We start from the raw sequence: 12,908 nt of genomic DNA on the forward strand, positions 1-12,908 counted from the left end.
GAACATCTGGGTCCCACAGTAGGTTTATTTCTTAATGTTTTCGGGACTCTCCAAGTTATTTTCTAGAAGGGTTACATCACTTTGCATTCTCATGGGTGGGGGTCTTAGATAGCATCATGGTTCCGCAAAGAGACTCATGCCTGGGGCGCCAAAGTCCCAGGTTCAATCCCCCGCACCACCATAAACCAGAGCTGAGCAGTGCTCTGGTGAATAATTAAAACTGACAGGAGTGTTGCCTTCTTTCCACATCCTCACCAGCACGTGTTTCTGTCCTTTTTAGTGTTGGCTACTCTTGCAGGGCTGAGGTAATATCTCATTGTCTTGATTTACATTTCTCTGATAAGAGGGGAAACTTTCAGTTTCTCATTATTGGTTTTGATGTTGGCTGAGGGTTTGTTGTATAGAAGATGTCTTTGCTTACCTTTATGAGAGAAAATAAAGGACATGAGAACTCACCTCTGGAGTATAGCAAAGCTATGAGCTGAGCACAGATGCTCTGGAACCTCAGGCAAGCAAGTCCTGCACTCTAAGGCTGAGCTATTTCCTGAGGACCTCCCCCTTTAAGACTTTAAAACAATCAATTAAAATCTATATAAAACTCTTATTCCTTATACTGTAATTTTCCTGTGAATTTTACTTTTTGTTTTTATTATTCATTTAATTTTTAAAATGTTATTTATTTATTTTGGATAGAGAAAGAGAGAGAGAGAAATACAAAAAGAAAACTGAGAAGAGGGAGAGAGACTCCCCTGATCCCCAGAGGTGAGGGACTGGGGCTTGAACCTGGGGTCCTTGAGCATGGAAGTATGTGTGCTCAGTTGGATACACCACCACCCAGTCCACTTTCATTTATTTTTTAATATAGACAGTGAAGGAGCTAGAGAAAGAAGGAAGGAAGGAGGGAGGGAGGGAGGAAGGGGAAAAAGGGGAGAGAGGGAGGAGCAGAGAGAGAGGGAGTGAAAGAGGAAGGGCAGAAAAGAGAGGGAGGAGGAGGGGGAAAGAGAGAGAGAGAGAGAGAGGAGGTCCTTTAGTGCAATGGACTCCAGACTTGAACCTGGTCACACACATGGCAAAGCAGCACACTCTCCAAGCAAGTTATTTTGCCTGCCTTGTTTGTTCATTTTTAGAGATTTGCTCAGGGCAGCAAAAGGGAAAATAAATAATTTAAAAAAAATAGAGAGGGGGAGGGAGGGAGAGGGGAAGGAAGGGGGAGGGAAGGGAGAGGAAGGGGAGGGGGAGGGAGAGGGAGAGAGAGGAGGCCAGAGCATCACTCTGGCATGTGTGATGCTGGTAATCAAGCTCAAGATCTCACAGCTGAATGTGCAACACCTTGTCTGCACCACCACCTCCCCTGCTACTTTCTGGTTGCTGTTAATGTGAAGCCAAGGGACGGAACCTGAACCACACATATGTATGATGCCACTAAGCGGCCTCCCTGGTACAATTTTTTTATTTCATATTTTCTGTCGGGAAGGAAACTGCAACACCCCCCTCGCCATCAAGAGCATTCCCTCTGTTGTCCATGGTGCTCCATGTGGCGCCAGGGGTCAAATCCAGGAGCACACGCCAGGAAAAGTATGCGCCTCACCACAGAGCCAGTTCCGAGCCCCACATAGCACTCCACTGTCTGAAATCTCTAATAGTGTAATAACCATTAGCATTTTTGCAGTTTTTTCCTTTATTGGGGAATTAACGGTTGACAGTCAATAGTAAAATACAGTAGTTGTGGGAGTCAGACGGTAGCGCAGCTGGTTAAGCGCACATGGCGCAAAGCGCAAGGACCTGGCGACATCAATAACAACAATAATAACTACAACAACAATAAAAAACAGCAAGGGCAACAAAAGGGAAAATAAATAAATATAAAATAAAAAATTAAAAATACAGTATCTGATTCATGTGTAACATTTCTGTTTTCCACATAACACTCTAACCCCTCCCCCCCACCTAGGTCCTCCTCTGCCATCATGTTCCAGGACCTGAACCCTTCCCTCCCCCAGCCCCAGAGTCTTTTATTTTAGTGCAATACACAAAACCTAGTCCAAGTTCTGCTTTGTGTTTTCCCTTCTCTTATTTCTCAACTTTATGAGTGAGATCATCCCATATTCATCCTTCTCTTTCTGGCTTATCTCACGTGACAGGATTCCTTCAAGCTCCATCCAAGGTGAGGTGAAGAAGGTGAGTTCACCTTTTTTTTCCCCTCCAGGGTTATCGATGGGGCTCGGTGCCTGCACCACGAATCCACTGCTTCTGGAGGCCATTTTCCCACCTTGTTGCCATTGTTGTTGTCGCTACTATTATTGTTGTCATTGCTGTCGTTTTTGTTGCATAGAACAGAGAGAAATCGAGAGGGGAGGGAGAGAGAAAAATAGATACCTGCAGACCTGCTTCACTGCCTGTGAAGTGTCTCCCCTGCAAGTGGGGAGCTGGGGGCTCGAACCTGGATCCCTACACTGGTCCGTGTGCTTCCCACCACGTACACTCAACCCGCTATGCTACCACCAAATCCCCGAATTCACCATTTTTTTTTCAATCTTTTTTTTTTTTTTACCAGAGCACTGCTCAGCTCTGGCTTATGGTGGTGCAGGGGATTGAACCTGGGACTTTGGAGCCTCAGACATGAGAATCTCTTTGCATAACCATTATGCTATCTACCCCTGCCCTTGAGTTCACCATTTTTAATAGCTGAGTAGTGGGGCCAAGGAGTGGCACACCTGGTTGAGCACACACATTACAACACGAAAGGACCTAGGATTAAGCCCTGGGTCCCCACCTGCAGCAGTACTTCACCGCTGGAGGAAAAGCTTCACCACTTTTAATAGCTGACTAGTATTCCATTGTGTATATATACCACAACTTGCTCAGCCAGTCAGCTGTTGTTGCACCTGGGTTGTTTCCAGGTTTTGCCTATTACAAATTGTGCTGCTATGAACATAGGTATACACAGATCTTTTTGGATGGGTGTGTTGGGTTCCTTAGGATATATCCCCAGGAGAGGAATTGCAGGATCATAGGGTAGGTCCATTTCTAGCCTTCTGAGAGTTCTCCAGACAGCTCTCCACAGGGGTTGGACTAATTTACACTTCCACCAGCAGTGTCCCCACAACCTCTCCAGCATTTGCTGCTGTTACCTTTTCTGATGTATGACATTCTCACAGGGGTGAAATGGTATCTCATTGTCTTTATTTGCATTTCTCTGACCATCAATAACTTGGAGCATTTTTTTTAAATTCTTTATTGAGGAATTAATGTTTTACATTCAACAGTAAATGCAATAGTTTGTACATGCATAACATTCCCCAGTTTCCCATTTAACAATACAACCCCCACTATGTCATTTATCATCCTTCATGGATCTGTATTCTCCCCACCCACCCACCCCAGAGTCCTTTACTTTGGTGCAATACGCCAATTCCATTTCAGGTTCTACTTGTGTTTTCTTTTCTGATCTTGTTTTTCAACTCTGCCTGAGAGTGAGATCATCCCATATTCATCCGTCTGTTTCTTTTTTTTTAAAAAAATAATTTATTTCTTTATTGGGGAATTAATGCTTTACATTCAACAGTAAATACAATAGTTTGTACATGCATAACATTCCCCAGATTCCCATTTAACAATACAACCCCCACTATGTCATTCATCATCTTTCATGGACCTGTATTCTCCCCACCCACCCACCCACCCCAGAGTCTTTTACTTTGATGCAATACGCCAATTCCATTTCAGGTTCGACTTGTGTTTTCTTTTCTGATCTTGTTTTTCAACTTCGGCCTGAGAGTGAGATCATCCCATATTCATCCTTCTGTTTCTGACTTATTTCACTCAACATGATTTTTTCAAGGTCCATCCAAGATCGGCCGAAAACAGTGAAGTCACCATTTTTTACAGCTGAGTAGTATTCCATTGTGTATATATACCACAACTTGCTCAGCTACTCATCTGTTGTTGGACACCTGGTTTGCTTCCAGGTTTTGGCTATTACAAATTGTGCTGCCAAGAACATATGTGTACACAGATCTTTTTGGATGGATGTGTTGGGTTCCTTAGGATATATCCCCAGGAGGGGAATTGCAGGGTCATAGGGTAGGTCCATTTCTAGCCTTCTGAGAGTTCTCCAGACTGTTCACTTGGAGCATTTTTCATGCTTGTTGGCCTTTTGGATATCTTGTGTGTTGAATATTCTGTTCATATCCTCTCCTCATTTTTTAGATGGGGTCATTTGTTTTCTTGTTGCTGAGTTTGGTGAGCTCTTTACATATTTTAATTATTAGCCTCTTGTCTTCCATATGGCATGTAAACATCTTTTCCTGTTACATTTCTGCATTCTAACCATTGTGTCTCTGTTCTTGTTCAGTTGTCTCTGTGGATACAGCCACCCAGTTTATTAGTCAGGTGACAAATATTTATCAAATGCCTGTTGAGGACAGATCACCTAGCCAGGCCACTTGGGGGGACACAGGATGACACAGTAAGAGACTGGCCTTCAGTAACTGCACAGCCCAGTTGAGCAGGCAGGAAGTTCTAAAGAGAGAAGGTAGTTGCTGGGACTGAGCTACGTAACATCTCACTTCCTACCCCTGAGACTCCTGTCAATGAGGTCAAATTCAAGGACTGGCTCCCGTCCTCACAGGAAGGAAGTATAGTTATACACACACAGCTGTGTCCATATGCACACATATGTGCCTACCCATCTGTCTACATACATGTCTGATCCAGACACACATATATGCCTTAAGCAGAAGCAAAGTTGCTTTCTTGCTACATCCACAGCCTTCCTTCAGATACTCGCCTGATTTCCATCTCTCCTGTGCCATCACCTCTCCTGAGATGTCCCATTCCATCTGTTTAGCTGACCTTGTCTCCTAGTGATCTTCTGAGCAGTCCCCAAGCACAAAAGAACAAGGAGAGTGCCATGTGGCCACCGTCACACGTGGCCTCAGCCCTCAGCTGTTTCCCCAGTGTATCTAGCCTCCTTTCTCCGTGGCCCTCCCCTCCACTCAGCCCCCTCCCCCATCTGCCTCTCTCCCCATACCCTGCCTTTCTTCCATGGCAGGGTCTCTCGCCCATGCGCACAGCCTGCTCAAGCCTTCTTCTGATGGTCTCCCCACTAACTGTGACTTCTGCCAGGGTGAAGGGCAGGTGCCAAGTATCCCTGAAGCACCTAGCGGGGCCTCACAGGAGGAGCATGTATGGAGCTGTGCTGACACATGAGCACTTGCTGTGACTGGGAGTCACTTCATTTCTTTTTGGGGGGAGTGGTGGTGGTGGTGGTGGCTGGTTTATGGTGCTGGCAGAGACTGAACCTGAGCCTTTGAAGGCTTCAGAATGATTGTATTTTTTTCAAAACCACTGAGCTATCTCTCCCTCTCTATCACCCCCTTCCCTCTTGATTTCTTGTTGTTGTTGTTAATATAAACTTTGCTGATATATTTTTTTAAATATGTGAGTTGACTAAGTTTTTCAACTGATTTTTTTTTTTTTTTTGCCTCCTGGGTTATCACTAGGGCTTGGTGCCTGCACTATGAATCCACTGCTCCTGGAGGCTGTTTTTTCCATTGTTGTTGCCCTTGTTGTAGAATAGAATAGGGTGAAATGGAGGGAGGGGGGAAACAGAGAGAGGGAGAGAAAGATAGACACCTGGAGATCTGCTTCACCACTTATGAAGCAACCCCCCCCCCCTCAGGTGGGGAGCCGGGGGCTCCAACCAGGATCCTTACGCCAGTTCTTGCGCTTCGCACCACCTGCGCTTAACACACTGCACTACCACCTGCCCCACCCCCATTTCTGGCTGTCTTTATGCAATAAATAAAGGTAAATACAAAAATACATACATACATATATATGTGTGTGTATATATATATATATGTGTGTATATATATATATATATATATATATATATATATATATATATATCCAGTCCAATGACATCAAGTTTAAAAGCCAAGCCTACTGATGCAAAGGGTGAGATATTATTATTTAATCAGGGCCTTGTACCTACCTGATCAGCAGCTTCCAGACTATACCATTTGTGCTTTGGATCTTCCCTGAATCCTTCCTGTTGGATTTAACTCCTGTTACTTTCCCCTCCCAGTGAGAGACTCCTGACCTAGCAGTGCCCAGCTCCCTGTGATGTACCCCAATCCTCTCATCTACTGCACCTGCTGGGACCCCTGGAACCTGGGGCCACGGAAACTAATCAAGACCCCTCAACCACTGGACAAGACATCTCTAAGGAGGCCCAAGTAAGGACTGTACAGAAAAGAGTAGGATGGAGGTGGGGGGGAGCAGGATGGGTTCCACTCAGTCTGTTCTCTCCTGAGACCTTGAAAACAATCAACTTGGCAAAATCCCAAGGCCAGAAAACCTCTGCACAGCTTCCCTGCCTGCCTGTTGGCTGCCCTGCGCTCTTGAAGGTCTGTCTAGGAGGGGAGCTGTCTTAAATAAGGAAACCTCAAAGTTACTGAGTAAGGAAAGAGGACCTTCGGACCAAAGGGCTCCATGGCCTCTGTTCCTATAGGGGGACAAAAGGACTTGGGAAACTGGGGAAAAAACATCCCCACCACCACCCTTCAGATAGTAAATAATTGCCTTGGAACTAAGGTTCCCTCAAGACCATTCAGTTTCTGGCACTTCAATTTTCAGACTGTCTATCTAGCCTTACTGAGGAGCTATCTAACCTGGTGTGCTGAAATGGGTCTGTGAATTGCCAACCTTCTCTTTTTTCACTTTCAGGCTAGAGTCTTTGATTCCCGCTTCAAAAAAGCAATGTGACGTTCACCCAATAGCAAAACCTGCTGTCACTCCAAAGTAAGTGTTATTTATTTGTTTATTTATTTATTTATTTATTTATTTCCAAAGCACTACTTAGCTCTCTCTGGCATATGGAGGTGTGGGGGATTGAACATGGGACTTTTGGAGCCTCAAGCATGAAGTCTCTTTCCATAACCACTGAACTATCTACCCTGCCCAGTAAGTGTTTTTATGTCCATGGGGCAGGGGTAGCTTAAGACATGTAAATAAGTTAGTTGCTTCCAAGGATCTCAGAGAATTGCTAAAACCCACCTCAGTCTCCTCATTCTCATACATACCAAGTAGATCCTGCAGCCTCTGCTCTCACGGGTGTATAAAGTCCCTTTGAGTGAGCCCCAGAGAGCCTGTTCCCACCGGAGACAGCCCAGTGCCTCTGGCATGTCATAGGCAAACAGCCTCAGGGAGCCTCGTATATATGATGCTAGCAGTTCCCCCTTTTAAAACTATGGCCCTACATTTATTTATGATTTTCTGTAGATTGCAACTCCATCTTTGCTCAAATTAAAAATGGTAATTCATAAACTGAGATGTGACTTCAGTTAAGACCTTTACCTGAATTTTTGTGTCCCACTGCTTTGTTTATTTGGAAAAATATTAACTGAGCACCTATTACATGCTTGACACTATGTCATGTGCTGGGCAGGAGTAGTGAACAGAGCAAAGTCCCTGTTCTCTCGGAGCTTGAATGGGGCCAGAAGAGGTGGGTGGGGAGCAGAGAGATGACCACAAGCACATTAATGGAGGTGGGCGAGGGGTAAATGTATGCTGATGGGGGGTTGTTTATGGAGAGGTCAGAAAAAGTCCCTGTGTAAAGGAACCAGCACTCCTGGCAGAGAAAACAGCAAGTTCAAATACTCTGAAGAAGAACAGGCTTTACATGTCTAGTCCTTCCCAGGACAACTGAGAGACCAATGAGGTGGAGGTGAGAGGACTGGGAGAGAGTGGTGGAGGCTGAGGTGGTGAGTATGTTCAGCAGACTAGTCCCCACCCACAAAGACATGCACATTCTGCTCCTTGCATACTGGTTATGTTTCATACAGAGCGCTGGAGACTTGCAGATGGAACCCTGTCTGCCAGTCAGCTGACTCTGAGATGAACAGATTGGCCTGGGTCAGCTTGGGAGACTCAATGCAATCACAAAGGTCCTTTTTGCATGGAAGTCAAAGTGTCAGGAAATGAGATGTGACAATGGAATCTGATGTTGAGGGGCTGAGATAGCATAATGGTTATATGAAACAACGTTCATGCCTCGGGGCTCCAAAATTCCAGGTTCTGTCCCCAGCACCACCATAAACCAGAGCTGAGCAGTGCTCTGGTTAAAAAGAAACAAACAATCTGGAGCCCTAGCCTGCTAGGGAAAGAGAGAGACAGGCTGGGAGTATGGATTGACCTGCCAACACTCGTGCTCAACGGGAAGGTAACTACAGAAGCCAGACCTTCCACCTTCTGCACCCCATAATGACCCTGGCTCTATGCTCCCAGAAGGATAAAGAATAGGAAAGCTTCCAATGGAAGGGATGGAATACGGAACTCTGGTGGTGGGAACTGTGTGGAATTTCACCCCTCTTATCCTATGGTTTTGTCGATATTTTCTATTTTTTATTTTATAAATAAATAAAACCCTGAACTTGAATGATGCAATTGTTGGCTTTGAAGATGGAGAAAAAAGGTCACTAAGGATCTTGGGCAGCTTCTAGAAACTGAAAAAGACTGGGAAACAGAGTCCTCCTTAGAGGCTCCAATAAGAATGTAATCCTCAGGATGTGAGGGCGATCTGGCTGCGACATCTGTCACCCCATTGATTGCCAGGGTTGATTCGGCTGATCTGGCTGGCTAGGCGGGTGTCCCCTTCCTCCCTCACCGCTCCATGTGTGTCCCTCCCGAAGCTGCGCGCTCGGTCGAAGAGGACGGCCTTCCCCGAATAGAGACGGACCGGTCTTCGGTCGAGGGTATACGAGTAGCTGCGCTCCCCTGCTAGAACCTCCAAACAAGCTCTCAAGAATGTAATCCTCCCAATATCTTCACTTGAGCCCAGTAAGACCTACTCAGACTTCAGCCTCCAGCACCAGAAAATCATGTGTCAGTGTTGTCTTAAGCCACTCAGCTCGCAGGGATTAGGATAGCAATAAGACACTGGTGTGCTTAAGTTTGCTGGCACTGTAAGTAAGGCCTTAGGGATGATGTGTCAGCTGCTAGGGCTTCAACAACAACAACACACACGGATTGGATAAATTAAGGAACAGAAACTTATTTTCTCACCATCCTGGAGGCTGGAATTCAAAAATTAGGTGCCAGCAGGGTTGTTTTCTTCTCAGGACTCTCCTCTTGACTGGCAGATGCCACACCCCTTCTGTCTCTTCACAAGGTTCCCTCTGTGGGGTCTCTGTGTGTCCTAATCTCTCTTCTTTTTTTTTAAAGTATTTATTTATTTATTATTTATTCCCTTTTTTGCCCTTATTGTTTTATTGTTGTAGTTATTATTGTTGTTGTTGTTGTTGGATAGGACAGAGAGAAATGGAGAGAGGAAGGGAAGACAGAGATGGGGAGAGAAAGAGAGACACCTGCAGGCCTGCTTCACCGCTTGTGAATTGACCCCCCTACAGGTGGGGAGCCGGGGGCTCGAACAAGGATCCTTACGCTGGTCTTTGCGCTTCGAAGCATGCCATGTGCCCTTAACCCACTGCTGCGCTACTGCCCAACTCCCCCAATCTCTCTTCGGGCACTGGTAAGAGTAGTGTTGTTTTCAACAACAACAACAACAACAAAAAACAACTACAGGCCTACACGCCACTATCTCTGATGAAGATAGATGCTAAAATACTGAACAAAATTCTAACCAACCAGATACAGCAGTATATTAAAAATATTGTTCATCATGACCAAGTGGGGTTTATTCCAGGCATCCAAGTTTGGTTTAATATACGTGAATCAATCAACGTGATCCATCATGTCAACAAAAGCAAGACCAAAACCATATGGTGCAGAGAAAGCTTTTGACAAAATATAACATTCATTTATGATCAAAACATTACAAAAAATGGAAATAGATGGAAAATTCCTGATGATAGTGGAGTCTATATATAGCAAACCTACAGCCAGCATCATACTCAGTGGTGAAAAACTGGAAGTGTTTCCTCTCAGGTATCGGGTACTAGACAGGGCTGCCCACTATCACCATTACTATTCAACATAGTGTTGGAAGTTCTTGCCATAGCAATCAGGCAGGAGCAAGGAATTAAAGGCATACAGATTGGAAGAGAAGAAGTCAAACTCTCCCTATTTGCAAATGACATGATAGTATACATAGAAAAACCTACTGGTGTAAGGATCCCAGTTTGAGTCTCAGGCACCCCACCTGCAAGGGAGTCACTTCACAACCAGTGAAGCAGATCTGCAGGTGTCTCTTACTCTCCCCCTCCCCATCTTCCCCATCTCTCTCCATTTCTCTCTGTCCTATCTAACAACGATGACATCAATAATAACAACAATAATAACTACAGCAACAATAAAAAAAAAAAAAGAAAAGAAAAACCTAAGGAATCCAGCAAGAAGCTTTTGGAAATCACCAGGCAATAGAGTAAGCTGTCAGGCTACAAAATTAACACTCAAAAGTCAGTGGCATTCCTCTATGCAAACACTAAGTTAGAAGAGCATGAAATCCATAAATCAATTCCTTTTACTATAGAAACAAAAACAATAAAATATCTAGGAATAAACCTAACCAAAGACTTGTATACTGAAAAGACTTGTATACTGAAAAGTATGAGTCACTACTCAAGGAAATTGAAAAAGACACAAAGAAGTGGAAAGATATTCCATTTTCAAAGGTTAGAAGAATTAACATCATTAAAATGAATATACTACCCAGAGCCATATACAAATGTAATGCTATCCCCATCAGGATCCCAACCACATTTTTTAGGAGAATAGAACAAATGCTACAAATGTTTATCTGGAGCCAGAAAATACTTAGAATTGCCAAAACTATCTTGAGAAGAAAGGACAAAAATGGAGGCATCACACTCCCAGATCTCAAACTGTTTTATAGGGCCATTGTCATTAAAACTGCTTGGTACTGGAACATGAATAGACACACTGACCAGTGGAATAGAATTGAGAGCCCAGAAGTGAGCCCCCACACCTATGGACATCTGATCTTTGACAAAGGGGCCCAGACTATTAAATGGGGAAAGCAGAGTCTCTTCAACAAATAGTGTTGGAAAAATGGGTTGAAACATGCAGAAGAAAGAAACTGAACCACTAGATCTCACCAAATACAAAAGTAAATTCCAAGTGGATCAAGGACTAGATGTTAGACCAGAAACTATCAGATAGTTAGAGAAAATATTGGCAGAACTCTTTTCCACATAAATTTTAAAGACATCTTCAATGAAAGGAATCCAATTACAAAGAAGACTAAGGCAGCATAAACCTATGGGACTATATCAAATTAAAAAACTTCTGCACAGCAAAAGAAACTACTACCCAAACTAAGAGACCACTCACAGAATGGGAGAAGATCTTTACATGCCATACATCAGATAAGAGACTAATAACCAAAATATATAAAGAGCTTGCCAAACTCAACAACAAGAAAACAAATAACCCTATCCAAAAATGGAGAGAGGACATGGACAGAATATTCACCACAGAAGAGATCCAAAAGGCCAAGAAACACATGAAAAAATGCTCCAAGTCTCTGATTGTCAGAGAAATGCAAATAAAAACAACAATGAGATACCACTTCACTCCTGTGAGAATGTCATACATCAGAAAAGGTAACAGCAGCAAATGCTGGAGAGGGTGTGGGGTCAAAGGAACCCTCCTGCACTGCTGGTAGGAATGTCAATTGGTCCAACCTCTGTGGAGAACAGTCTGGAGAACTCTCAGAAGGCTAGAAATGGACCTACCCTATGATCCTGCAATTCCTCTCCTGGCGATATATCCTAAGGATCCCAACACACCCATCCAAAAAGATCTGTGTATACCTATGTTCTGAGCAGCAGAATTTGTAATAGCCAAAACCTGGAAGCAACCCAGGTGTCCAACAACAGCTGAGTGGCTGAGCAAGTTGTGGTCTATATACACAATGGAATACTACTCAGCTATAAAAAATGGTGACTTCACCGTTTTCAGCCAATCTTGGATGGACCTTGGAAAATTCATGTTAAGTGAAATAAGTCAGAAACAGAAGGATGAATATGGGATAATCTCACTCTCAGGCAGAAATTGAAAAACAAGATCAGAAAACACAAGTAGAACCTGAACTGGAATTGGCATATTGCATCAAAGTAAAAGACTCTGGGATTTGGGGTGGGGGGAGATAATACAGGTCCAAAAAGGATGATAAAAGACCTAGTGGGGGTTGTATTGTTATATGGAAAGCTGACAAATGTTTTGCATGTAGAAACTATTCTCCAATAAAGAAATTTTAAAAAAATTAAAAAGAAGAAGAAACAGAAGGATGAATATGGGATGATCTCAAATCCTCTCTCAGGCAGAATTTGAAAAACAAGAACAGAAGAGAAAACACAAGTAGATCCTGAACTGGAATTGACGTATTGCACAAAAGTAAAAGAGAATACAGGTCCAAGAAGTATGACAGAGGACCTAGTGGGGATTGTATTATTATATGGAAAACTGAAAAATGTTATGCATTTACAAACTATTGTATTTACTGTCGAATGTCAAACATTAATTCCCCAATAGAGAAATTAAAAAAAAAAAGAGTATTGTTGTTTTAACTTAATCACCACTTTAAAGGTCCATTCTTCAAATCCAATCACAATGTGAAGGACGGGGTTTAGAGCTCCAACCTGTAACTTAAGTGGGGACACAACTGAGCCCATCACACAATGGACACTAAGAGATGATTCTGGGCAGAGCTGGTAAGATCTGGTTTACATTTGAAAGATTGTGGACTGCCATGCTCAAGGGTAAGAGTAAGGAGACCAGAGAAGATCCAGTGACAAGATGGTGACTGGACCTGGTGGGGATTGTTGAGACAGTGAGAAGTAGCCAGGTGCTACCGGTGCTCCCAAGATATCAATGTGAACATCCCATTCTTAGCACAGAGGAGGCTGCAGTGAGGTGACAGC

At 43.7% G+C, this 12,908-nt stretch overlaps 1 protein-coding gene across 3 annotated transcripts in view; it reads left to right on the forward strand.

Annotated features, from left to right (window-relative positions):
* FLACC1 (flagellum associated containing coiled-coil domains 1) overlaps positions 1 to 12,908 on the forward strand; it is a 49,116-nt gene that overhangs the window by 2,395 nt on the left and 33,813 nt on the right. For 2 of the 3 annotated variants that reach the window (XM_060193427.1, XM_007520521.2), the window contains exons 2-3: positions 6,092 to 6,242; positions 6,733 to 6,807. In XM_060193427.1, coding sequence (XP_060049410.1) covers positions 6,130 to 6,242; positions 6,733 to 6,807 — 188 coding nt within the window. In that variant the 5' untranslated portion in view covers positions 6,092 to 6,129. Of the gene's footprint in view, positions 1 to 5,916; positions 5,962 to 6,091; positions 6,243 to 6,732; positions 6,808 to 12,908 lie in introns of those variants that run through there. The other variant, XM_060193428.1, reaches the window with a different exon arrangement.

The sequence above is a fragment of the Erinaceus europaeus genome, chromosome 7 (genome assembly GCF_950295315.1).
Source record: "Erinaceus europaeus chromosome 7, mEriEur2.1, whole genome shotgun sequence".
Taxonomy (NCBI): domain Eukaryota; kingdom Metazoa; phylum Chordata; class Mammalia; order Eulipotyphla; family Erinaceidae; genus Erinaceus; species Erinaceus europaeus.